Source organism: Anopheles marshallii, chromosome X, assembly GCF_943734725.1.
Source record: "Anopheles marshallii chromosome X, idAnoMarsDA_429_01, whole genome shotgun sequence".
Classification (NCBI taxonomy): Eukaryota; Metazoa; Arthropoda; class Insecta; order Diptera; family Culicidae; genus Anopheles; species Anopheles marshallii.
The window spans coordinates 10,460,337-10,485,110 of NC_071325.1; the positions used below are offsets into that span (position 1 = coordinate 10,460,337).

General features: G+C 41.5%; 4 protein-coding genes across 4 annotated transcripts; 1 reads left to right on the plus strand and 3 right to left on the minus strand.

The window, feature by feature from the left end:
* Window positions 1-15: 15 nt before the first annotated feature.
* On the minus strand, window positions 16-1,124 carry LOC128719341 (prostaglandin reductase 1-like). Its single transcript, XM_053812968.1, has 2 exons — window positions 1,121-1,124; window positions 16-1,058 (listed from the first exon to the last, which is right to left on the minus strand). The coding sequence occupies exons 1-2, from the start codon at window positions 1,122-1,124 to the stop codon at window positions 16-18; spliced, it is 1,047 nt and encodes a 348-aa protein (XP_053668943.1).
* A 370-nt stretch (window positions 1,125-1,494) lies between these two features.
* Window positions 1,495-2,555, minus strand: LOC128707437 (prostaglandin reductase 1-like). The gene is made up of 2 exons (XM_053802426.1): window positions 2,450-2,555; window positions 1,495-2,378 (listed from the first exon to the last, which is right to left on the minus strand). Exons 1-2 carry the CDS (start codon window positions 2,553-2,555, stop codon window positions 1,495-1,497), a joined length of 990 nt encoding a protein of 329 aa, XP_053658401.1.
* Window positions 2,556-11,484: 8,929 nt separating this feature from the next.
* Window positions 11,485-18,246, plus strand: LOC128706783 (protein Mo25). The gene is made up of 6 exons (XM_053801728.1): window positions 11,485-11,613; window positions 16,388-16,504; window positions 16,568-16,710; window positions 16,795-17,128; window positions 17,216-17,320; window positions 18,064-18,246. Exons 1-6 carry the CDS (start codon window positions 11,485-11,487, stop codon window positions 18,244-18,246), a joined length of 1,011 nt encoding a protein of 336 aa, XP_053657703.1.
* Window positions 18,247-23,459: 5,213 nt separating this feature from the next.
* On the minus strand, window positions 23,460-24,125 carry LOC128719067 (frataxin homolog, mitochondrial). The gene is made up of 2 exons (XM_053812691.1): window positions 23,817-24,125; window positions 23,460-23,750 (listed from the first exon to the last, which is right to left on the minus strand). The coding sequence occupies exons 1-2, from the start codon at window positions 24,123-24,125 to the stop codon at window positions 23,460-23,462; spliced, it is 600 nt and encodes a 199-aa protein (XP_053668666.1).
* Window positions 24,126-24,774: the final 649 nt, after the last annotated feature.

A 24,774-nucleotide genomic window follows, 5' to 3' on the forward strand; every position in this document is an offset into this window, starting at 1 on the left:
GTATTACTAAAGGGATTACACTTTCACCACGGCCTTGCCTGTGTTACCGCCACGCAACATATCGATAAAAGCATCTGGCATCTTATCAAAACCCTCTGTGACGGTTTCTTGATACGTAAGACGACCCTCCCGTATCCAACGCAGGTTCGCTTCGATGCCTTCCAGCCAACGGTCGTTCCAGCGCCAAACAAGGAACCCTTCCATACGTAGCTGTTTAAAGACAAACTGTCGCTGCGGATCGGTAACTTTAGCAACGGCGTTGTTATAATTCGAGATAGCACCACACACTGCAATTCGCCCGTACACGTTCATCTGCTTCAGGACCGTCTCTGTTATGTCCCCGCCGACATTGTCGAAATAACAGTCAATTCCCTTCGGAGCAGCGGCCTTCAGCTCGGCGTATACGTTTGCCCGCTTGTAATTGATTACTCCATCGAAACCTAGATCTTTTTGCAGCCATTCGCATTTTGCGTCCGATCCGGCAATCCCGATGACGCGACAGCCGATAATCTTCGCGATCTGTCCCACCACACTTCCCACTGCTCCGGCCGCACCGCTTACCACAACCGTTTCTCCCGCTTTCGGTTGGCAAAGTTCCTGCAATCCAAAGTATGCGGTATTTCCGGGCATACCGAGTATACCTAGGCCAAGGCTGGTGGGATACTGACCAAAATCTGGCAATACATATGGTTTATCCTTTTCCACCCGCGCTGGATCACAGACGGTATGTGTTCGCCAACCGAACTGTCCGAAGACGCTAGCCCCAACGGGAAACTGTTCATTGGCACTCTTCGTCACCCGTGCTATCTGGCCACCGATCATTAGTGAACCTTCCGGGTAGGCGAGCATGTACGGGCGCATATACGGATCAACCGAAAGATATTCGGCCTGGGCCAGAAACTCGCCTTTTTGCAACGTTGCTGGAATAGGTTCTGTCTCCAGACGGAAATTACAGTGTGACGGTTCACCTTTGAACGTTTTCGCGTAAATCCATTTTCTGGCAAATGCTGTATCACCACCGGAATACCAACGACGGGCAATATGTTTCCAAAGCACTGCTGTAAAAGCAAAAACGCAAGTTTGGAATATATTCTTTTAAATTTCATTACACATTTCTTACTCATTTCGATGAGGTTCCTACAAATGCGAGATTTCGCCGATAAACAAGACAAACACAATCGTATTAGAATGACAATTCTAATCTGTCAAGGGAGGCAGAAAAATAGCGAGAATTTGAAGATGATAACGAGCACCATTTCTGTTCATTTTCTTAAACGAAAACGACCTCCGAAGACTTCTCCGGCCATTATCTTATCGTTACTGATAAGGATGTTACCTAATTAACCTATTCTTGGTTCAAAACCCACACCCGATTTAAGCAATTTATTGCATAATATTTGAACGAAGTATATTTCAACCAATCATTGTGATTTAATATGGATAACTTAATGGAGCTTTGCGAATGTTTATTGAAAGGTACCACACATACGGAAATCAAACTTTAACAACTGCTTTACCAATATTTTTACCCTGCATCATGTCAATAAACGCGCTGGGCATATTATCAAACCCTTCAGTGAATGTTTCTCGCACTTTGATCTTTCCCTCTCGAATCCACTGCATGTTTTGCTTGACGCCCTCGAACCACCGATCCGTCCATCGGTGAACGCTAAACCCTTCCTGCATCAGCTGTTTCCACACAAAATCCCGCTGTGAATCGATCACCTTAGCCGGTTTCTGATTGTACATCGATATTGTTCCGCATACAGAAATTCGCCCGAAAGTTTTCATTTGTCCCTTTACTACTTCGGACGTGTGACCACCAACATTGTCGAAGTAACAGTCAACTCCATCTGGAGCGAGCTGCTTTAAAGCTTCCCCGATGTTCTCCGCCTTGTAGTTAATCGTTCCATCAAAACCGAGTTCCAACAGCCACTCGCACTTTTCACGCGAACCGGCAATTCCAATCACCCGACAGCCTTTAATCTTCGCTATCTGGCCAACCATACTACCGACCGCACCTGCCGCACCGCTAACCACAACCGTTTCGCCTGGCTGTGGCTTGCAGATCTCCAGAAAGCCAAAGTAGGCAGTATTACCAACGGTCCCCAGTGCTCCCATACCGAGTGAGATGGGAAGATCGCCTAAATCCGGCAACACGTACGGTTTGCGCGTTTCGAACATGGCCGGATTACAGACGGAGATCGTGCGCCAACCAACTTGCGCAAACGCATACGATCCAACCGGGAATTCTGCATTCTTGCTCTCAATCACCTGTCCAACTTGGCCCCCAATCATTGTGCTTCCGACGGGGCAGTTCAGCGTGTAAATTCGCATATAGGGATCCACGCTAAGGTACATGGCCCGTATCATGAATTCTAAAATATGTAAAAAAAAAAAAACAGTTACGGTCATGAGCATTTAAAGCCGTCAAATTACTGTACCAAACCTCCATCCTGCAGCTCCGGTACTGGTTCTTCTACCAATTGGAAGTTCTCTAGCGTTGGATCATTGGCGAACGGCTTCGCATAGATCCATTTCTTCGCTGTGTGCATGATGCCGGCACCTGGTTTTGTTTATAATCACAGTTTATTCACGACTTGCGTCTATACAGCAACAATGTCTTTTGCTCTATTGGTTTCAATCTCCCGAACCTTTCACGGATAGTGTAGCGGTTTACTCCAGCCCATCGAAACTCAAATTGTGTGCCAATTTGACAACTTTGATTACCGGCAGCTGTTGCACTGCACTGTGCAGTGCAGTCGTCGTTCGCTGAACATTCCACCAAAATTAGTTAATTGCACATGTAAAATCACACAATTAATTGTTTGTTGGTTATTAATAATGATAAGCGCTTATTCTGTAACCACCGGAATGTTACTGCGATCGTAAAATCGTAAATTTGTGAAATAGTTCATGAAATGCAGCGAAACATTTCCGTTTCGATCGGACAAGGAGAAGTAAGGGAATAATAATATAAATAATAAGCTATATAAACCAAATTGTTTTTACGCCCACTTGTTTGCAAATGTAACCAAATTTCACAATGCTATCGCAGTTGTCATAGGAGTATAATATATTTTTCTTTTTGATTATAATCTCTGATGCCTATCGAAAACGATATACGTTCGGGATAGCGTTTTGAAACATTTCATCGCTCCGAAACTTTCACGATTATACGATCGTACCCACATGACAAACACCGAAAAAACCGAAGCGGAAAGGACAAAAAATCAGCAAGGTAATTGTGTACTTTTGCATGTTTTATACAACATTTTACGATTTATTTATTAATTAAAATTTTGCTTTATTTCCAGGCCTACGCATAACACCGTATGTGTAAACATATTAAGTGCAAGTTGAAAATATTTTAATTATTGAAACATCATTTTTTGTCCTCTGGTATACCTCTGGCTACCGCGTTTCACACCAACACATGCACAAAAAAGCTCTTCGTTAAGCGGGCTTCACAGGGGCTTCAAAAGGTCCCTGTGAAGCCGCTGTGAAGCCCGCTTAACGAATATTCTGACCGCTGGGTAGATTGCGGTAACGCAACTTTAGATTTAAATTTCCTTTGGCGCTGCAGTGCAGAACCTCCACTGTTTGATGTAGTTGATTTGTTGTAAAAATAACGTTTGCACGGCCATTACTAAAAGGAGCATTGATTGAATTTAACAAAACGAATGTTTTAACGAAAGGTTGGAAAGTCACACAAAGGGTACATGATATTTTTAATTCAAAACTTTGCTGTTATTCCTATACCTGTTAACCGGCTACCCCGGAAGATGGGGCGTTTTTGTTCACCAGCAACACCAATGTCACATTTTTTTTCGTTAGTGCCAAGCTCCCACTGTGTTCAAACGAGAAAGATTTGCAGTTGCCAACAGACATTTTTTCAGCGTCAGGACAGATACCAAGAAGAAAAAGAGCTTCCAACATTATTTTGTTCAAGAATCTATATAAATAGTTCTAAAAGTCAACAAAAATAATAATTTTCCATTCAAATTCCTCCTCCAACAGCACAACTATCAAACTACGCAGCGGAGGATGACAGCTACGTTAGCCAAGACCTTTTTTTATTTAACGGTACCTATCGACCGTACTCAGGACAGACTATCCAGCTGCGGGTCGGGGACTGTCTGTATAAACGATTTTACTCCCGGATTCGACTTACGTGGAAATTCGAGATACGCGGATTGTTCCGGGTTATAGCGGTCCGCTATAATAGCGTATCCCGGGGAATGTCTGTACTTCAACGTTAGATAGTTGACTTCCTTCTCTGCACTTAATGTATTCAGCAAATCAGGCAACTTATGAATAAAATAAATTAAAATAAACTAAAAACAAATGTTTCATATGGCAAAGGAAGCTACTTTAGACCAATTTTACACCTTTTTGCTTAGATGTTGTGCTATAAACTAACTCAGCTGTCAAATTTACAAAACCCGCGTATCTCGGGGACTGCCTGCATATTATCATTTTGCTCCAAGAAGAATAAAAGAGCACAGTATGACACTCACAACTGCCTGTTTTACAAACGCACTGCGAGGCACTCGGCTGTCACACCAAATGTGACATTGGTGTTGCAGGTGTTGTTCGTTGTTCTGAGCTGACGTACTTTGGCACGAAAGGTACTGGTGGTGTGTGCGTGTGTGTGTGTTTCGATCTAGTCGTCCTTTAAACATTATTTTCGACGGTCGTGTGCGGATGCAAGAAGCAATAGCCAGTGCAGTGTTGTGAATGTGTAGCCCTGGTCCGGTCCGGCGGTGTGTTATGTGTTATGTCGTGCTGCATATTCTAAATGGTGAATAATATACGCAACTAAGTGAAACATTGTAATTTTACTGTACACCGTTGTGTCGTATGTGTGTGTGTGTGTGTGTGGTAACTATAATTTAACGTGTGCTTTGTGAAAAAATGTGTCTTGTAGTGACACAATCATAAAATGATTGAAAAAGTAGAGCATACGGCGAATGAGTGAGCACCAGAGAATCAGAGCTTTTAAAAAGAGATGATAGGGAGAAACCCCTCCCCCCGGAATAGAATTTCCATTTACGTTTGTGTGTTGTGTGCGTTTTTGCTGTGTGCAGCCGCGTAATATAGTGTGTACATGCACGTATGTGTGCAGTTGGATGTCCACGACGTTGGCTAATATGTGGCGAAAGTGTGTCTTTTGCGGTTGTGTACGCTACAATATGATTAACAACTTTGAGCATAGCGTAAACACAGCTTTTGGGACCGGGTATTGGATTTAGGTTAACATTTTTTGTCCGGTGTTAATAGGGGATACCACCACTACGTCACAGCAGGCATCCAAAAACAGTTGTCGGCCTGGTTAAACCATGAACAACGCGAAGACGAAATCATGACTGAAATTAAGCATATCCGACAAGTTCAATGTAGCACGTACTTAGTATTTGGTACCATTGCAACGTTAAGACAAGTGTTTTGAGTTATCGAAAAGTTTTTCTTTCAATAATCAACCACTTTGGGGCCCAAGTTTTGTATGGTGTCTAAGAAGCGAGAGAGAGAGAGAGAGAGCGAGATGGTATGAGTGAGAGAGCGAAAGCGAATTTGTGAGCAAAGATGGCCATAATAAATAAACGAAGAAGAAGAAGCAAAACCAACACATGTCAACTCAAACAAAAAAAAAGCATCACAATCAAATCGCATTCGCACTGACCAAAACGGGGTTCCTTTTCGCTCGGATGCGATACTTCAATTGTCTCCATCTCTGCATCTCGCTCTGTTTGGCAACCGCTGGCCCTCCGGTCACACCTGCCACTCGTGTCATCTAGTGCACTGCTCCAACAATCAACTACATTGGACCCATCCTTGAACAAGGCCATGAATGAAGCCGTTATTGGGAAGATTGGCCAGCGAAGACGGACGCTCCCGTATCTCTCAATCCCTTTCACGCTCCCACCCTCCCTCCTGACCCTTCCGGCATTCCCATGTACTAAAGTGTACCCGTGATTGCACCCATACCAACACTTTCGATGACAATTTCTCCCGATCCTGCCGGTTGTGCTTCCCTGTCACGCCTTTCCACCCCGCAAAAGCATCTGTCCCGTTCCCCGTTCCGTCGCACGATCGAGCGAGTCGAATTGCGTCAATCGTTCTACATGGAACAGCTGATTTGCATAAGCCACAAACAACAGGTCATATGATCAAAATGTTGCTCTGTTGCTTTGCTCGCGACAGTAGTGGTTTATAACTATAGTAATAATATAAGTTACATGGGGAATAACAACAGTCGTTAGACATCAATGGTACAGATTATCTGCAAACTATAATTGGAATAGTTATGTGATCTTTTGCACACAACAAAGGACCAAACATGCCTAGCGACAAAAACGCCACAGGTTTCAGCTTTGCGAGTTATGGGTATATTGTTTAAAATAGTTTTTACGCGGTATTGCACCAAAAAGATGCTATTTGAAATAAGGCGTAGTAACGGAATAAAGAGTAGAGAGAGAGAGAGAGAGAGAGAGAAGATAGAGAAATTAATATATATATATGTATATATAGATAGATAGGTAGAGATAATGAGAGTAATCCTGTGGTGATCCCTTCACCGTGTTGATGCTGGGCGTTACACCACAAGACAGGGTTTCCATAAACGTTTTTTAGTGAAATATCCCTATACTGATATTTCAGACAAATTTGGTGAATTTTAATCAGATTCAGAAATTTCAATGAGCAATACAGCCTGGCCGTTCTTCTTGCATAAAGAAAATCAATTAAATCAATAATTCTGAATCTTTGTTGTGAAGATTCGTGAAGTAATCCTCATAAAATCATGAATCTTCAAAAATTGTGAATCCTCTTTCTACGTTAATCTACAAATTAAATACATGAATAGTTTGTAATAAAAGATTCCTAAGTGCGCACTGGTGGTGTATTTAGGAGCACACGACAAGCGCCCAAAAAAAATCCCATCACGATTCGACAAAAAGTCAAACAAAGGCAGAAACGGCTGTTTAAGATTGTTGTGAGTGTTGGTCGAACCTGACTGTAATTCATGAATCTGAATTAATATTTTAATCATTCATTCTATGATTCTGAATCTTTTTTGCAAAGATTCATGAATCATAACTGCCCCCCCCCCCCCCTCCCTTCGCCATGAAATTATTAATCTTTTGATCCTGATTTGAATGACTCCTCAGTAAAGATTCATACGAATGATTCTTCTCAACTGATTCATTAGGCACAACACTAGAAAACAGTCCTGATTTGCTGCAGCGGAGGCCAACACCAATCCAACCAACGGTGGCCAACGGAGATTGGGAGGTGGAGGGAAGATGTTACTGCAAAGAAGGTGCCTTTATCCATTACCATCATTAAGGCACAATTACCAGCAGCGTTGTAATAGCTATGGCACACATTTTCTAAATACTTTCCCTGGCGTCATCGATGTGTCGATGTGCATTGTGACGCAGCGCCAAGTAATGTACTGTCTGTAAGTGTTGGCACATCACATTCGTGGTGCGATGGTCCCGAAAGGGAGGTGGTGGGAGAGATCTATTGGGGGAATTCGGGAAGCGCCGCTGCGCAGAATGATCAGTTCGCTTGCGCTCCGTTCTTTTAACCTTCAACCAGTGCAACCGCAAACTGCTACCCCAATGGAACGATTCAATCAAGGGTAAGAAGCACTGGTCGGATGGTGTAGTGAGGTTTCGATCAGACGCCGACCACTGCCAGGGCTATGCCCACCCAAAATAAAAGGAAAACAAAAGCAAAAGTACAAGATACGCGAAGAAAACGATCGGTCTCGCGGGTAAGAGAAATCGGGCAGCAGATGCGGCTGACTTCCGGCTGGGCATGGGCGGTGATGCGAATCGTAACGTTGCGGCCCAATCACCACCAAGAGTAGCCCCAATTTTTGCTATCTCTTCGTAGCGATTGTTCACTTCCTTTCGTATGGGTGCAGGATCGATTGATGCAACCGAAACAGGGGCGTCAAACTCGTTGGCGCTGGTGTGGCTTCAAACGAGAGATAAATTATTTGGTTAGTATGGTAATGTGCCGCATGTTTTAACCGAAAATTCTAAAAGAAAGCCCTTATTTTTACAGTTGCTGCCTGCACGTATGACTTATTCCGTAAGCTGCATGAAATTCAACTGACGGTTCATTATTAGTCGCCACACTCTATCAAGCGATAAGTGTGCTGACCGCCTCCCCTTTTGCTTGTTTGTGGTGGATGCAATCGGGAAAAGCGGGTCGCTTTTGGGGGCACACAGCTAACGCTTATCGGTATCACCGCACCTACACGTAAGCCGTTGGAAAATTTGTTTGCCGATCGAGGGGGGGCTATGGAGTGGGGCGCACCGGATGTCGATTATTATCAGCAAAAATAGAAATAAAAGCAACAATTGTACAGAATCAGTGAGTAACGAGGGCAATGAGGTGAAACGCATACGTAAAGATCACGAGCTACTTGCGGACAAAAGTCATCACTTCTCACTACACGCGAGCTGATAAGCTGGTGGCAAAGCGTTCCACCAGTAAGGTGTATTTCTGAACGGTTCGCACCGCTCACGATCAAAACGATCGCTTTATCTTCAAATGAAGTCATGATGCCCGTGTGCGTTTGGCATGTATGCCCGATATCGGGCACTTACCAAATTTCCGGATTGTCAGTGCTTTGGCAGATAAGATAAGATCTCATGACTTTAGGGGTGGTCTGCACGCCCCCGAACGGAAGAAGATGTGTATGAAAATCATCGATGATAGTGTAGCAAATTTCAACCAATTGCCTTTATTCATGCGACGAGGTTCATTTGGAAGCTTTAGCTTCGCGCAACGCTAAGATTCATCCATATAATCTTACACAAGAGTAATAACATTCATATTGCGGAGCAAGAAATAGTACATGAATAGCAGAATAGAGTCTAGTTTTAGGTGAATCTGATTCAGATTCATGAAGCTGAATCTCTGAAATACCTGATTGGGTATCCGTCGCTGCTCTGACAATTCAGATTTTTTTTTGAGTCGTATCCTGATTGAAATGACTCCTCACAAAAGATTCATATGAATGACTCTTCTCAAAGCATTCATTAAGCAGCTCACTGACAGAGTCCCCAACAATTTAGTAAAATCACAATAGTACATTTTGTTGACGATTAGGCCCAAGACACGTATGTTTTAATATTATTGCGAAACGATTCTTTGATAAATAAACCTTACACACTACCACGTCAATAGATTGCAAGAAAAAGGTTGAAGAATCTGTTTCCGTTCAAAGATAACGATTCTTTTTATATGTAATTTATCAACGATTTAATCATTTTTATACGCAATCCAATGTTGACTCATAGAATCCACGGGTCTCTATTCTCAATTGGGCCTTTTTCCAAAAATCCTAAAAGACCCTATTGTCCAAAAATGAACTGTTGTGATGCGAATGAATGCATTGAGGACTTTTTCCGTTTTACTCCCAGTCCATATTAAACCAACCCTTAGTGGACGCAGACCGGGATAAAAATGATTTATTTTTTAATTTTTAAACATCCGCATTATTGATGCATTAAACTGTATTCTTACACATTAAGAAAGCCAAAAAAAAGGGGTGTTAAATCTTCGTAATTTCGGAGAAAAAAAATCATCAAAATGAAAAAAAACAATTTTTTGAAGCCTGTGAATGTGCGAGTTTGGACGATAATATTGCCTAAAGTACAGCTATGATTTAAACAATTAGTACGGTTTTAGAATGGTATTAAATACCGTTTAAAAAAAACAGTTCATGAATTGTAAATTGGTAAAATTGGAGAGAGATGTGACGAAAATTATAAATGTTGTATGAAAAAATGCTACACTTTTTTGACTTGCGGTAAATAATAATAATAAATTAGTACAGTTGTGCGGTTACTTGTAATACAAGTTGTAGAATAGTAAATTGTAAAGCTTGCATCCAAAAATCAAGTTGCTTTATTTGCAACTTACAAAGTTACAGCATTTTTGTTTGTAGATAATGTTTGTGTTAAGAAAAACAAAACGTGCTATCCAAAAGAAAAAGTTAATTCCTTCAAACCAACCAGAGTTGTAGACTTCAATCAGATTCAGAAAAGGAATAAAAACCGTTTTAAATTTATTAAAGTGAAAACATCACATTACAGTTTTATCTCGAGTTACGCGAATAATGCGTGCCAGAGAAATTCGCGTAACTCGAATTCCCTTCATAATATCGTTTATATTTAGTATTCAGTGATCGATTTCACGTTACGCGTTTCATTTTTCACGTTACGAAGCATATTAATAATTGATATTTTTACGGTTCTTTCGACAATACGAGTAAATTTTTACCAAAATTATTGTTTATAATAATGCCCGGGATAAGGCAATAGGCAAGGATGAAATGCCTTGAGAAATTTATGCTCTCCGCAGTCAATATAGTACTATAGGATAATACGGTAAAGAGCCGTTATAATTATATTAAATAAATAAATAAATAAATAATATTGTTTATATTATTAAAATGTAACGTGTTTTAGGGAAAGTTTGAAGTTCGACAAAAAAAAATTAATTCCACGTACAAAATTACACGAATTGTCCAAATTTTGAGATCGAGTATCTCGAATTCGCGTAACACGATCATCGCGTAACTCGGGAAATGACTGTACAGTAAAAAAAAGACATTGTTAAGGGAAAACGCAATTCAAACTAAAATTTCATGATTGGTCGTCTTCATTGTGAAATATCGAAAACAAAAGAAAAAACCATTTTGTTAACGACGCTGTAAAAATTTCATGACATCCAATTTTGTCCCACCATTTCTGTAGGCTGCGCCCACTGTGCCGGCCATCACAAAATGAACTCACGCGTGTTGAGCGAACGAATGGGAACTCCTAGTCTTAAGCGCATAATTAACCACAAGCATAAACAACTAGGGAACGAAAAAAAAAGTCCTTTTTAGCACAAAGTGCAGCTCTCTGGATGGTCACCCGCGGGGGCCATGTTGTGCAACAAGCCGGGCCTGACTGACTTGTTGCGCGGCATCGGTCGCACTGCGGTGCGGTGTCACAGCTTTTGTTAGCAACCGCAACCAGCTGTTGATCGAACCGCTGGAAACCCATCATTCGAAAGCGTGCGTTCGGCTCGGGCAGTGCAACAGACTGGCGGTGCATTCTTGCATTGTGCATCGTGGCGAACGCTTCGGTGCGCGCACCTTCGTTTTACGTGTTCCTGTTGAGGTGTTTTTTTTTTGTTGTTTCTGTTCTCACTACCACACACATACACGCGCTTCCGAAAGCTCGAGTGTGATTTCGACCGAAAATCCTGTTCATCAATAAACCACAACCTTTTTTTTTATATATATCTCTCCGTCCGTTTATCTCCCGTTTCAGCATTCAATTCGTTTCGTTCTCACTATCAAACCATAATAGATCTGGCGTTTAGTGTTGTGTTCGGTTTGGTGTTTCTGTGCCCAGTGTGATTGTGTTTGGACGATTAACGGTTTTACAAGTTAAGCGCACACAGCAAACGATGCCACTGTTCGGCAAGTCGCAGAAAAGCCCGCAGGAGCTGGTGAAGGCCCTCAAGGAGGCGGTCAACTCGCTGGAGCGCGGCGATAAAAAGGCGGAAAAGGCACAGGAGGATGTTAGTAAAAATTTGGTAAGTTTGTTTTTGTGTGTGTGTGTTTTTTTTTCATGTGTTTACTGTGTTGCACATTGTCCAATACTTTCAATATCCACTATTCGAAGGTATTATATATTATATTTGCGCTTAAAGTCTGTAAAACTTAAAGTTATGAACTTATTGTAACTGTTTGCAATGTTTGCTACATTCACTTTGCTGCTGTTTTGTTTTGCTTTCTAAGTTACTAATAATAGTCGAGGGTGTTTAGTTCAATTAATATCTTCGAATGTCTTCGACACTCGGCACATTTCTCCCGGTTTCGGGGCTTTTTTTTTCTGCGTTGAAGCCCGCGCGCGATACATTTGCTTTTCCTTCGCGTTTGCTTTGTTTTTGTCTATGATTCTTCGGTTCCGGACTAGATACTTACTTTTACTCCGTAGACCAGCCCCTGCACGTGCCGGTACGCGCTTACCTTGCGAAGATTTCACCGGTTTCTCTCACCACATCTGGTGGTGAGTCTTTTTCCTCCCAGTTTTTTTCCTCTGTTGTCTTTGGTGTGCCCATTGACAAGATCATCTTTTATCTTGTTTGAATGCAGTTTAGTTTGGAGCCACTCTGGTGATGGAGTTTTCAAACCTTGGTTGCACTTCATCAGGCATCATTTTCATCCTCGACTTCATGATCGTCATGAAACATAATAAAAGATGACTTCACGTGAATAACATGCAAGGTCTGGCAAGCAGAGAATCCCTTTGTACGCAGAAAACCCGTCACACGCTAGTTCTGGAGCCGTATCGAACCACCATCGAACGTCCGAATGAGTCATCGTTACGGCGTCGTACCATCGCCACCGGGCTTTTCTGCATTGCTTTTGCTGATGAACAAAAAAAAAAAGCAGCATTCTTTGGTGCAGAAGAGAAGAGGCAAAAACGCCGTCGCGAACGGGTTTGCATGCTGTATGCGCCATAATATGCGTAACGCATGTGTCTGGCGACGCGTCTAAAGCTGCCACTGCGGAGCTTCATGGCAATGGGACTTAGACATTGCCAAAAAGAAGGGGTTAAAGGGAGGGGTGGGGAACCGTTGAGGGAACAGTAAGAAGGTTGGTTATTTTTACCACACTTACTGCGTGGCTGGTAGATTTAAACCCAACCACGTCTGCGCGATCCCGGCCGCCAGTGCGTGAGTCATAGGCCCGCTGCGTTCCGGAACACTTTCGCGGTGACACCGCTGAATGGAAGTGAAGGATTTCGACCTCGGCTGTCGTCGTAAAGAATGGGCCCCACTGCGAGCCGTTAGACGAGACTGGGGAGTTTATGGGGAGGGGGTAAGTTTTATGAGGCTTTCTTAACGTTCCCTGGCAGCGTTATGCATGCGTGTGCATCACCCTATCCCACTGTTGAACGACCGTTGGAGACTTATGCCCGGAAAGGCATAATTCATGCATGCAATAAAATCGAACACTCCGTGCCGGAAGTGATCGTTTCGGTTGAGAATAGCTCGAGAAAGTCACGTTTTGGCATGATGTCATGCTGCGGTGGGAAGATTTTTACTGAATTCGTAGCTTCTTAAAGAAAACAAGCGTGCGGGTGTTCTGCTGTTCGAGTGGCGCCCCAGCAATCAAAGACGAGGGGTGCTGTAGTACAAAGAAATTCTCCAGAAATACTAGAGATCCAGATATTTAGCGGAATTTATTGATTTCACTGCGAAGTGTATGACGAATGGTGAAATATACAGGAACTAAGCTATTAAGTACTTGATGTGCATTTCGGGGCTTTCAAGGACTGGTTAGTCTAATGGGAGACCATCTCCGGTAAAGATGTGGAAGGCCAAGAATAAACAGTAACACCCAAGCCCCTGTCAGTCGAGAATAGGAAAGTATCCTAGGAATAGAAATATCGTTTCAAATCAGTTCAAATTAGAGTTGCGTGTCACATGAGCTAACCCTGTACAGTTCGCTCAGTTCGATTGAATTGGACGAACGAACTTCGAATTTTGTGAAATTTACGTTACTGTAGCTCGCAAATAGTCCTCGGGTTGAACTATCTATTTATACAGGTCGTATGAATTGTGTCTTAAATGTAAAAGGTATTAAACGAGTTGAATGGCGCCCATTGAACGGCTTGTAACGCTGGTTGAACTGCTTGGTAACGCAAATATAACGGAATGTAACGCAGGTGGAGCGACCTGTAACGGCATGTAGAGTGAGCGACCTATATGAAGGAGATAAGGAATGAGAGATACCTTATTATCTATCAGTTCTTTACACAAAGAACGAAACAGTTCGCTTCAAGTTCGTATAGAACTAATGATTTACCCAACCCTAGTAGAATACTACTTGATTAACTGAGCCTAATGTCCAGAGAATGTGCTGCGTACTGGGCGGCAGATAAACCGACAGACAGAAAGAACGAAAGATCTGTACCGAAGATTCCTTCGTTCGATCATTCAGTTCTTCACGGAAAGAACGACCCAGTTCGCTTCAAGTTTATACTGAACTAACGATTAACCCAACTCTAGTACAAATCTGTTTTTTTATTTGAGCCTGATGTCCAAACAATGTCCTGTGTACTGGGCGACAGATAAACCGGACAGAAAGAACGATCGATCTGTAACATTCGTTCAGTTCTTCAAAGAAAGAACGAATCAGTGCGCTTGAGGTTCCTACAGCACTAATCATTTAGCCTACTCTAATACTAATATGCTTGATTATCTGAGCCTTATGTCCGGTGAATGCCCTGTGTACTGGGCGACAAGTAAACCGGACAGAAAGAACAAAAGATCTGTACCGTTCGTGTAGTTCTTCACAGAAAGAACGACCCAGTTCGCTTCAAGTTTATACTGAACTAACGATTTACCCAACCGAATCACCTTATTTATCTGAGCCTGAGGTCCTGCAAATGTTCTGTGTACTGGGCGACAGATCAACCTGCTTCATTCCATTCCACAACATGATTAATTGCAGTGAACCGATCATTCTGAGCGGCTCTACTCGATTTACGAATAGCTGCAAAATTCGGCAAGCGAGCAATATATCCAATAACAGATCCACAACCACAATTGGGCTACTGTGCAGGCGCTTGTTAGTCATATGTGCATACACTGTTCTGTTGACGTATTGAAGACCAGGGTGTATACAAGTGTTAAGCTGGTGCATGGCCGTACCAGCTTCCGTGTGCGAAACGTAAACACTAGCGGTAATAATACGGGCTAGTTACCACCTCATACAGCACCGCGTATGAATCATGGTGTTGTTGTAGTGCCCGCGCAAGAGATGTAAACAGTGTGTATGCAGCTTCTATTTGCATACCATGCAATATTGTAGTTATCAGCGCTCTGCAGTCGCCGTTGCAGTGCATTATCTGGAAGCGTTTCGCCTATAGTGTCGGATTATTGTACTCATTGTTCTCCCTTTCTCCGACAAAATGCAGAGGATACGCTGCATTTTTTTTTGTTATTGTTGTTGAGTAAACAGTTTCCGTGGTTGATCTGGTGTAATGCAAGCCAATGACACCATCCACGGGGGTGGGGAATGCAGTGTATGTCGTGCGTTATCTTGCAAAAAAAAAAACGCCGATACACACCAGACAGGCATTCGGCCGCGTCAGGGTAATAGGAATCCTTTATCGTAACTTAAGAATCGGCACAACATTCCTTCGCGCTGGAAGTCGTTCGAGCGCTAAAAGGGGGTTATAGGTTCGAGCATAAACTGTGCAGAAGCTGACTAACCAACTGCGTCTTGAACTTAGCCCAAGTACGCGAATGACTGCCGGCATGGCCATAAAGTAAACGCGCTAACCAGCAAGGAAGTATATCGATTCAAATAATGATAACTTCAAAGCACCTCAAAAATTCCAATTCCAATAGATTCCAAGGCACGTTTTACTACAACCTTCACCTTCGCATTCGACATTCACCAACATCTATTTCAACCGCTTGGGCATAATTTGGTGTTGCATAGCGCACTGCATTTTATAACCATAATAACATAATAATTGTATTATAACAATTAAGCTACACAAAGATACAGTTTAGTGGTGTCGGAGAAATCAAGTGCAAATATCAAAAACTTAATGTCTTTCAATGAGTTAACAAAGTGCAGTGATTCGTAGACACAAGATCACTCCTTTATTTTCCTCGGTGGCGCGACAGAACTCCAACCCTGTGAAGATCAAGCCAGACTCTTTGCTAAACACTTTTCACGCGTTTTGGTTGAGCTCTAATAGTTTGTAGCGGTCTTGCGTATACTCCTCCTAACCGCCATAACCTGTGAGAAACATCAACTGAGGGTGAGGTACTTGCTGCACCCGTCAAACTAAAAGCTTCCTACAACCAAGGTACAGGTCCACGCGGCATCTGCATTTTTAACGGATCGATTCATGAACGATCCTTTCCAGTTACAGCCAAGTCTCTCTAACCTGCAAGCTTAAGAAGGGTCCGATATCTTAGAGAGACTTGCAGCTTTGGGAAACAAGAACACTTGGGTGGTAAACTATTTATGCATGGACTTCATATGTTGTATTTACATTATTCCTTGTACATTCCTTTTTTTAAAACCCTGCCGGCTTTTAACGAATTCTACAACCTGTTCGACTTCAACATTCCTGTATCCCAATTCCGTTTACTTCTTCGAGACTACCTTGAATCCTCCTCATCCGCTTCATCGGCTATCGTGTTTTATTTTTTAATCTTAAAATACCCCTTTTTGTTTAACCCTCGAGGCAGACCATAATTGTACTAAATAAATAAATAGTCAGCTTTGAACCGGTAATCACACCTTTCCTTTTCTTCTTTGATTTCCCAATTCCAGGTACTGATCAAAAACATGCTTTACGGCACTTCCGACGCCGAACCGCAAACGGAAATCGTTGTTTCCCAGCTGGCCCACGAGCTGTACAGCACCAATCTGCTGCTGCTTCTCATACAGGTAAAATACAGACGGGTGGAACGAATACTATTGAACACTAACACTATCCTTCCGCTTTTGCAGAACCTGAACCGCATCGACTTCGAGGGTAAAAAGGACGTGGCGCAGATCTTCAACAATGTGCTCAGAAGACAGATTGGTACACGGTCGCCAACGGTGGAATACATCTGCACAAAGCCAGAGATTTTGTTCACTCTTATGGCTGGGTAGGTTGCCAGAACGGTGCACCACTGTTAGCAATTCTTCTACCTCGCATTGATTGTCAACATTACCTTACTTTTTTTTTGCAGATATGAGCATCAGGAGATCGCACTCAACTGTGGTACGATGCTGAGGGAGTGTGCCCGTTATGAGGCGCTCGCCAAAATAATGCTACACTCGGACGAGTTTTTCAACTTCTTTCGCTACGTCGAGGTGTCCACGTTCGACATAGCGTCCGATGCATTTTCCACGTTCAAGGAGCTGCTCACCCGCCACAAGATACTGTGTGCCGAATTCCTGGAGCAGAACTACGACAAGGTGTTTAACCATTACGAACATCTGCTCAACTCGGAAAATTACGTGACGAGGCGACAGAGCCTTAAGCTGCTCGGTGAGCTGTTGCTCGATCGACACAACTTCACGGTAGGAATCGTAACGCAACATTGCTCGCGAGGTTTGCTGTTGTTTTGGCAATTGCTTTATTATTTTTTTATCGAACTAACCTTGCAGGTTATGACCAGGTACATCTCCAATCCGGACAACTTGAAGTTGATGATGAACATGCTCAAGGAAAAATCGCGCAACATACAGTTTGAGGCGTTTCACGTATTCAAGGTATGCGACTGTTATTATTAAATTTTTAATCGTCCGCTCATTGGAATGGACAGAAAGTAAGGTTTAAATCGAAATTATGCTCAGATCAGAGGAGGATGGAACGATATGAGACAGGATAGATTGTAGGGAATGAGAGCTGGAGGTGGTCAAACGATTAGAGGTGTGCTAAAGAACGAAAACCGTACGAATTTACGCTGTGAGAACGAAAGATCTCCCAGGAACACAGTCGCAATGTCTCAGTGCATAACACTAATACGTGCTTCATCCTTTTATCCATAGAGACAAATGCAGCTGCCCAGCTCAAAGTCTCTATAAAAATAATAGACAACAACCTCCTTTATCCATCTTTATTCAATACAACCATACACTGTATTCTTTGCTTGGTTCAGAAGTATTATTGACGGGTATTTCAAAATCATTCAAAATGTCAATGTATTGTATGCTTGCTGTAAAGACGCTTTTTTATTTCTTTTGTTGACAATGAAATGAACGAAAGCATCGCGATGCACACGTTCGATTCATCTGAACGAAAAAACTGGACCGTTCACGTTCATGGAAAAGAATCTAATTGTTCAAGTCTACAAACGATGTGGGTTATCATGCTGCTATTGCAAACTCACTCATAACCCTTTTTAGAAACTAGGACAGCCAGGCAGAGTGGTCTGTGTGTTTGGCAGAGTAATATTTTGCAGATCGTAACTTACACAAGGATACACGCTAAACATATCTATGTTTACTTTCAGGTGTTTGTCGCGAATCCAAACAAACCGAAACCGATCCTGGATATTTTGCTGCGCAACCAGGAAAAGCTTGTTGATTTTCTGACCCGATTCCACACCGACCGCTCGGAAGACGAGCAATTCAACGACGAAAAGGCTTACCTGATCAAACAGATCAAGGAGCTAAAGCCGGCACCGGATCAATAGTCGTATGTCGCTGTTATCACCACCGCCTCAACTATCAACAACACCATCGGTACCGTTGTCATCCTACAGTCGTAGTGCCAGGCCCCACCATTCTCCCGATAATTCCTTTTGCACAGACCGTACCACCGTCATACCAGGATGTGTGCGTGTGATTGTTGTGCATTGTAGTATAAGTGACGATACTTAACACATCCTTCCATCCAGAAGGGATAGGTGTGCTGATTAATTATATCAAGACTAGAGCAAAGGATCCAACGTCCAACCAGATTGGCATAGGAAAAACAACACAAACCATCCATAAACAAACCACACAACGCAAAGGAATAATAGGCAAGAGGGTAACGGAGCGAAACAGTAGGAAAGTTGTCCCGTAATACCAACACCACCATCTGGACCGACCTTCCATGGGTGGGGGTTGACTATCCCGGCTTCGTGGTACATACATATGACAGCAGATCATTACGCCAAATAATAGCGAAACGAACGAAACAGTGCGACACCGTGTCGCGAACGATAGGTCGACAAACATGACGTGTGATATAATTAACATTCTCTACCGCTTCGCGCAGGAAAAGGTTCCGGTAAACGGATTGCAATTAACACCATACTGAGTAAGCGCAGGTGCAGAATGGGTACGATGGTTAGGATGACCTGGTAGAGATGTTGGGATTTTTTTTTGTTTAGTTTGCCTATAATCCATATTACGGTTACAAATGCTTTTGGCATATATTGTGCAATATTTTATTGCAGTATATAAATTAAACATATTACAATTTTACGTTCTGCATCTGCCTATTTGCGTTAATTCCATGGAAACTGTTCTTCTTTAGTTTTTTGTCATTAAGTGTGGATTGTATGTTGAAAAGTTTTATTTTTAAGCATCGTATGGTGATTTTTTGTTTTTTTTTGGGAAAGCTAATGTTTCATATAATGCATGAACTCTTAAACGTTTTTAAGAGTTTTCCCCATACATACTTTTTTTTGAGAGGAAGGAAGAAGGAGGATCGGGGACTATGGTGGTGTTTTCTTTTTTCGTTTTTAGTATATCAAATTATCTGATAGTGTTATATATAAATGTATATTTATATATTGTACATAATTCTATTCCACTTATATCGGTTCAATAACGCGATTACGAAGTACGCGAAAAACTACCCAAGCTTATCATAGGAAGGAAGCCGCATTGTGCGCACGCGTGGTCAAAGATTTCGTCAAGTTTATTATTTGATTTGTGTCCGCACTTGTCGCATCTGAGTAGTGTACGGGATCGATTAGTGGCGTGTTTTTTTTTTCGCATATGTAATTGCTACGTAACCATCACTGCTCACACATTCTCATCGTCGCTAGAGAAAAGTGTCGATTAGCGAAAACCACACAGACAAACATCTAGCATAGACATGGCAGGTATTCCATAGCCATTAATAGCATCCAGATCTATATTAAATCCCGTATTTCCGCGTGTATAGCATCACTTATACGATCATTTAAGGTATGATTGTTTCTTGTATTTCGGAACGAATATTTTGATATTGCATATTGTCAAAGAATAATATATCAAGAATGACTGCTAAGAAAATTAAATCCACAATTCATGCTAAATTCAGTCCAAATAGTAAACGCACCGCCAAGAGAAATCAGTACTGAAGGTACCTCTGAGCACTGATTAATTGAAAAATCATCAACAAGTGTAGATTACACTATTAATCTAGCACCTTCTGGGCAACTGTGCTCAAATTGATTTCGTTATGTTTTTAGTCCAAATTTCCTTTTAACCATTTCAAAATCTGTACACGTGACAATACGTTTAAGGGGTTTAAAAAAAAGCTCATCGCATCGGATTACACATCCCGTAATCGCTTTCCATTGTTTATGACATTCATAATTCCATCATAACACGAGAAGCAGTAAATGTAGAAAGCAATTACAATAGTAAAGCATAGCATAGTTACGCCTTATCCTAAATCCGTTAATATGTTGCGAAAGAATGTTCCATAATAGTATGAGTAAATGACGTAACGAAAGACCGATGGATGCGCAAATGTACAGTCTTTACCCGAGTTACGCGGATGTTTATACATCGCACGTACAGTTTTATATGTGAAATTATTTATTTTTTACCCATGTTGTCATGTGAAATCAAATTTTTCGTTTGCAAATTTCAAACAATCTCAAAAGCTCGTGACTTTTTCCCTGTTAAAAAAATACTTTTGATCAACAATTTGCTGTAATTCGCAAAATAATTGTAGCAATATCAATATTTGAATGTGCTTCGTAACGTGAAAATAAGCATTCGATCCCTCAATACATCCAACAAACGATGTTTTAAAAACAAATATCTCCGAAACGCATAATACGCGTATCTCGGATACTGACTGTATAGTATTTGTATGTCATTTCGTACATAGTAAAGAAAAAGTTATATAAGTGACTGTTAGGAACGACGTACCGTTTGTAATAAGTTTGGCAAAGTTTAGTTTACTTTTTGGATGGCTTCGTTAAAATTGTTGATTAAATTTAGCCGGTCCAACTCCTCAAATGATTCAGTTTAAAAAATAAATGCGGCATTGCACGTACATATGGGAGAAGTCGAACGCAGTGATGGAGGGAACGGGCGAGGAGGGGAGGTAGAGAAAAAGGTGTAGCGTAGTAGTGGGCATAGAAGTATAGCGATAAATAGGGTTTTAAAACGTATGAATTGGACATTTTTAACGTTACGATAATAGAACGTTGATACATTCACCGCTGTAATATTCGTTTAATGCTGCCTGGCATATATCGATTAGTGATGAGAAGTTGGAGGTGGTTGATCCGATCCGATCCAGGCTTGAAAAATCTGATCCAATCCTATAATATGGGATCAAATGATCCGGGATCACTGTTGAATAGCGCTGTTGATCCCTAACGATCCGGGATCATCGTTGCATGGAAATAGTGATCCCTTGTAAGGGGATTGTGATTCCTAGCGATCCGGGATCATCGTTGCATGGAAATAGTGATCCCTTGTATGGGGATTGTGATCCCTAGCGATTCGGGATCATCGATGCATGGTAATAGCTCTCCCCCCAGAGCAGAGCAGAGATCAGGGATCATTCGATGACGGTATCGTGTAAATTTACACGATCCGATCCCAACTTTGGGATCATTTCCCATCGCTAATATCGACAGCAAAGATGTCTTGTAACGCATCCTTCGCATTCTTTTGCGTTACGTTTATCACCGTAAACAAATTAATGTTTGCCTTAAATTTCTCCTTGTTAATAATTCGGTGTTCTATGATGTTTATTTATGCGAAACATAAAGCGTTTGTCGTTTTATCGTTTTGTAATTGGTATAAGATTCAATTTTGATTTCGGTTCAGAAAATGTTTTGTTGAATGAGAAGGAACAATACAGTAGATAGTTGCTACTAGTGCACGTTTCTGCCATACAATCGATATCGTAACAGGATCAATCGCGTAAAATTTCCGACAAAATCTGATTGTGTTAAACGAATAATGCAGCGTTAATTTTTAAGCAGATGATTCAAATGATCCGCAAACTCTGTTGAATTGTATGATTTCTAGGGGGCATTATTACGAAACCATTGCTTGGTACTATTTTAAAGATCATAGCGAACGCGAAATGAAGTGTAATAGTAAAACCAATCACAACTTCCACTACCTACTACCGCTACTCTACGTTCTAACTATCGTTTGATAAAAATAGTACCGGTTATTGTCATATAATTATTATGCTTTAAAATAATATAATTATTATCATTATTTACCTTAAACGTATGCTAGTTACGCTGTACCGTTTACCCTATCCGGAAAATTATCCGGCCCTTGGATTGCATATAGATGAAATCGGTTTATTTATTTAGAATCGAACATTCACGACTCATAAGCCGTAATGGTAAACGATGGAATCGGTTAATCGATTGCATAATTTAACATAAACCTGCAGATGTGTGTGTGTGCGTGTGTACGGATGTGTGTTAGCATTAAAACTATGTGCACGGTATGTAAAGATACGCAAATATCTATTAGCAATTGGTAGGGATGCGGGAAAAAAACATTATACAAGACAGCAATACACGTTTTACTTATGAGTGCAAGCGACTAAGCAAAATGCAAAAACATGTACTGAACATTTATCATTTCGGATCAATTAAACAATTACTCTAGCACGAATAACAAAATGACTTTGTAAGTGAGCTTTTGAGAAAGAATAATAACCCACATCCCCCCCTTAAAAAAACAGCGAATAACGATACACATAAAAATAAAAAAAGAGATGTGCTTTTCCATTCAAAGGGCAAAAACAAAAACGAATACATAGGTACAAGAAACTTCAATTTTAAGCATAAAAATCAATGTAAATGCGAGTAAGAGCACTGCTTCCGTTTGCTGGTGCTGCTGCTAAGATATCCAATTATAATATTAACAATCACACACGCAAGCACACACATACCGTTACCGGCAGCGCGCGTCTGTTTGTATACCGTAAGTGATAAGGATAATAGGAACGACGCATAACAATATGAGAGCAACCACATACCGTGCACCATTTTCACGAAGTTGTTAGGAAGGGGGTTTGTTTCTGTAGCGCTTTTTCTTTTATTTCGGCAAACGAAAAAGAAACCTTGTAGAATCACGTTTCAAACAACAGCAAATAAAAACAATGAAAAATGTTAGCAGGGACAAGAACGTATGTAAAACAGTGCAGAGCAAATGGAATGGAAAATAAAGCAGTACACACGGTAGTGTCTGTTTGAAAGGAATTTTGTAGTTTGGATTGCCGATAGATTATATATTTAATTGTGATTATTTATTGTTTACTCCCAACTACTCGTTGATTTGGTTTAAGTTTTTGGAGAAGCAGATCCAAATACCTTTGTTACTAAAGAGTTCTATATCTTTAAGAAGAATGTCCCAAAGATATTCCTATTCGTCTCGTAGATAACTCAAAGTTGAAGATATTGATCCTGATTCGTTTTGAAGAAGTTTGTTTTATTACCGTTCTAGCTATACATAACCCAACGATATCCTTCTAGGATGGGAATCTGTTTTCACCAAGCTACCGAAACCAACGTAAGGAACGCTTCTTGATTGGGCTGTTAAAAGTGTGTACTACATAGATGTCTACAATCTCCTTGACGGACAGTATGAAAGAATTATCCAAACCTAAGCCCTTAATGTAGCATAATTTCTTTGTCCCATGGTGGTAATTCGTTCATCCATCCTGTCCACTTTTACCTTGATGCCTTTGGCTATGGGGTAATGCGAAAAATTCTAACTTTCTACCGACAATGGCACTAATCTCTTTCTGCAACAGTTCGTGCAGCGTTACACCGTCATGCCGGTACAACCAGTAGCCTTCGTTCACCGTCCGCTTGTCCGGTATAAAGTCATACCGTTTGGGGCCGCTGGTCGGTGAACTGAGCCAAATCTGACGGTTTGGTAACTGCCGATTTATAACATATGTTCCGTACGGTTCACCGAAGCTAACCGTCAGTACGCCATCCTGGAAAGCGAAATGAAGGGAACGTTTAGTTACTACCTGTTTGAATTGTACATTTTCTTTACTTACACCGTACGTTACGTCTGGATTTTTCAGTGTGCTTGTCTCGTCTACAATCTGCTCGAAGTAGTCAACCAATGATTCGAGCGTATCCGAACAGACGGCCACAAACGTGACAGAATCAATCAGTGAGGTGGCAATGAAGTCGTTCGGATTCATCGAGCTGTATGAACGGTAATGATTGAGGCTGGACTGATACTGTGCTACCACAGAGCATACGTTTAATCTGCTGCAATTGGATGGACTCGGAGTAAACCAAGAGTTGCAGCTTGCTAATCGACTTAATCGTGCGATCACTTGCCGGAGCGGAAAACTCATCGTGGTTATATGCTGGAGACTTCACCTTGGGATGCTTAACTTTATTCACCAAACGTTGAAGAATGGCGAAAGAATGGATCAGTGCAACGCCGCAAGACGGCACCGTAACTAGAGATGATTCTGAACCAAAGGTTTGTTGTGACAGTCTTCCGTGTTTTCGTTCCAAAGCGATTATAAAACACCAAGTGCACGTAGAATTTGACAGTGAAGAATACCCGAGGTAAATATAAGACCATATTTCTTTTCTCGTCACCTTGCTTTTATACACCTTAACGACACAACACGCTTGGCAAGAAATCGATCAGTATCTGTCATTGTTCTTGCTTTTTGTTTTCCTCTTCTGATGTCATTCGCTATGGGCAAAACAAATTTATAAACAAAGCTTACTCATCGCGATAGAGGAAAAACGCCAAACAGTCAAAGGAGATATTTTCTTCGGACTTAGGTGAAATCATCAGTAAAGTTTTGTAAGCTCGGAATAGATATCCTAAAAATTGTGTACAACAGTGAACAATAATTGAGTAATAGACTTACTCCCTGTACGTCCGAAATCAATACATAGTCAACAGTGTAAAACAATGTGTTGTCTCTTTTAGGTAATTGCTGCTGCGTTTGGTGGGGCCGAACAACCGATAGCAGCAGCTGAATT

Excerpts from the sequence above, each read along its gene's own strand:
- LOC128719067 (XM_053812691.1), bottom strand. The coding sequence starts at position 24,125 with ATGAGTTTTCCGCTCCGGCAAGTGATCGCACGATTAAGTCGATTAGCA. Across the intron at positions 23,751-23,816 it reads ATCCAGACGTAACGTACGGT|GATGGCGTACTGACGGTTAG; the intron begins GTAAGTAAAGAA and ends TTCGCTTTCCAG.
- LOC128706783 (XM_053801728.1), top strand. The coding sequence starts at position 11,485 with ATGCCACTGTTCGGCAAGTCGCAGAAAAGCCCGCAGGAGCTGGTGAAG. Across the intron at positions 17,129-17,215 it reads TCGATCGACACAACTTCACG|GTTATGACCAGGTACATCTC; the intron begins GTAGGAATCGTA and ends CTAACCTTGCAG. Across the intron at positions 17,321-18,063 it reads AGGCGTTTCACGTATTCAAG|GTGTTTGTCGCGAATCCAAA; the intron begins GTATGCGACTGT and ends GTTTACTTTCAG.
- LOC128707437 (XM_053802426.1), bottom strand. The coding sequence starts at position 2,555 with ATGCACACAGCGAAGAAATGGATCTATGCGAAGCCGTTCGCCAATGAT. Across the intron at positions 2,379-2,449 it reads ACCGGAGCTGCAGGATGGAG|AATTCATGATACGGGCCATG; the intron begins GTTTGGTACAGT and ends TACATATTTTAG.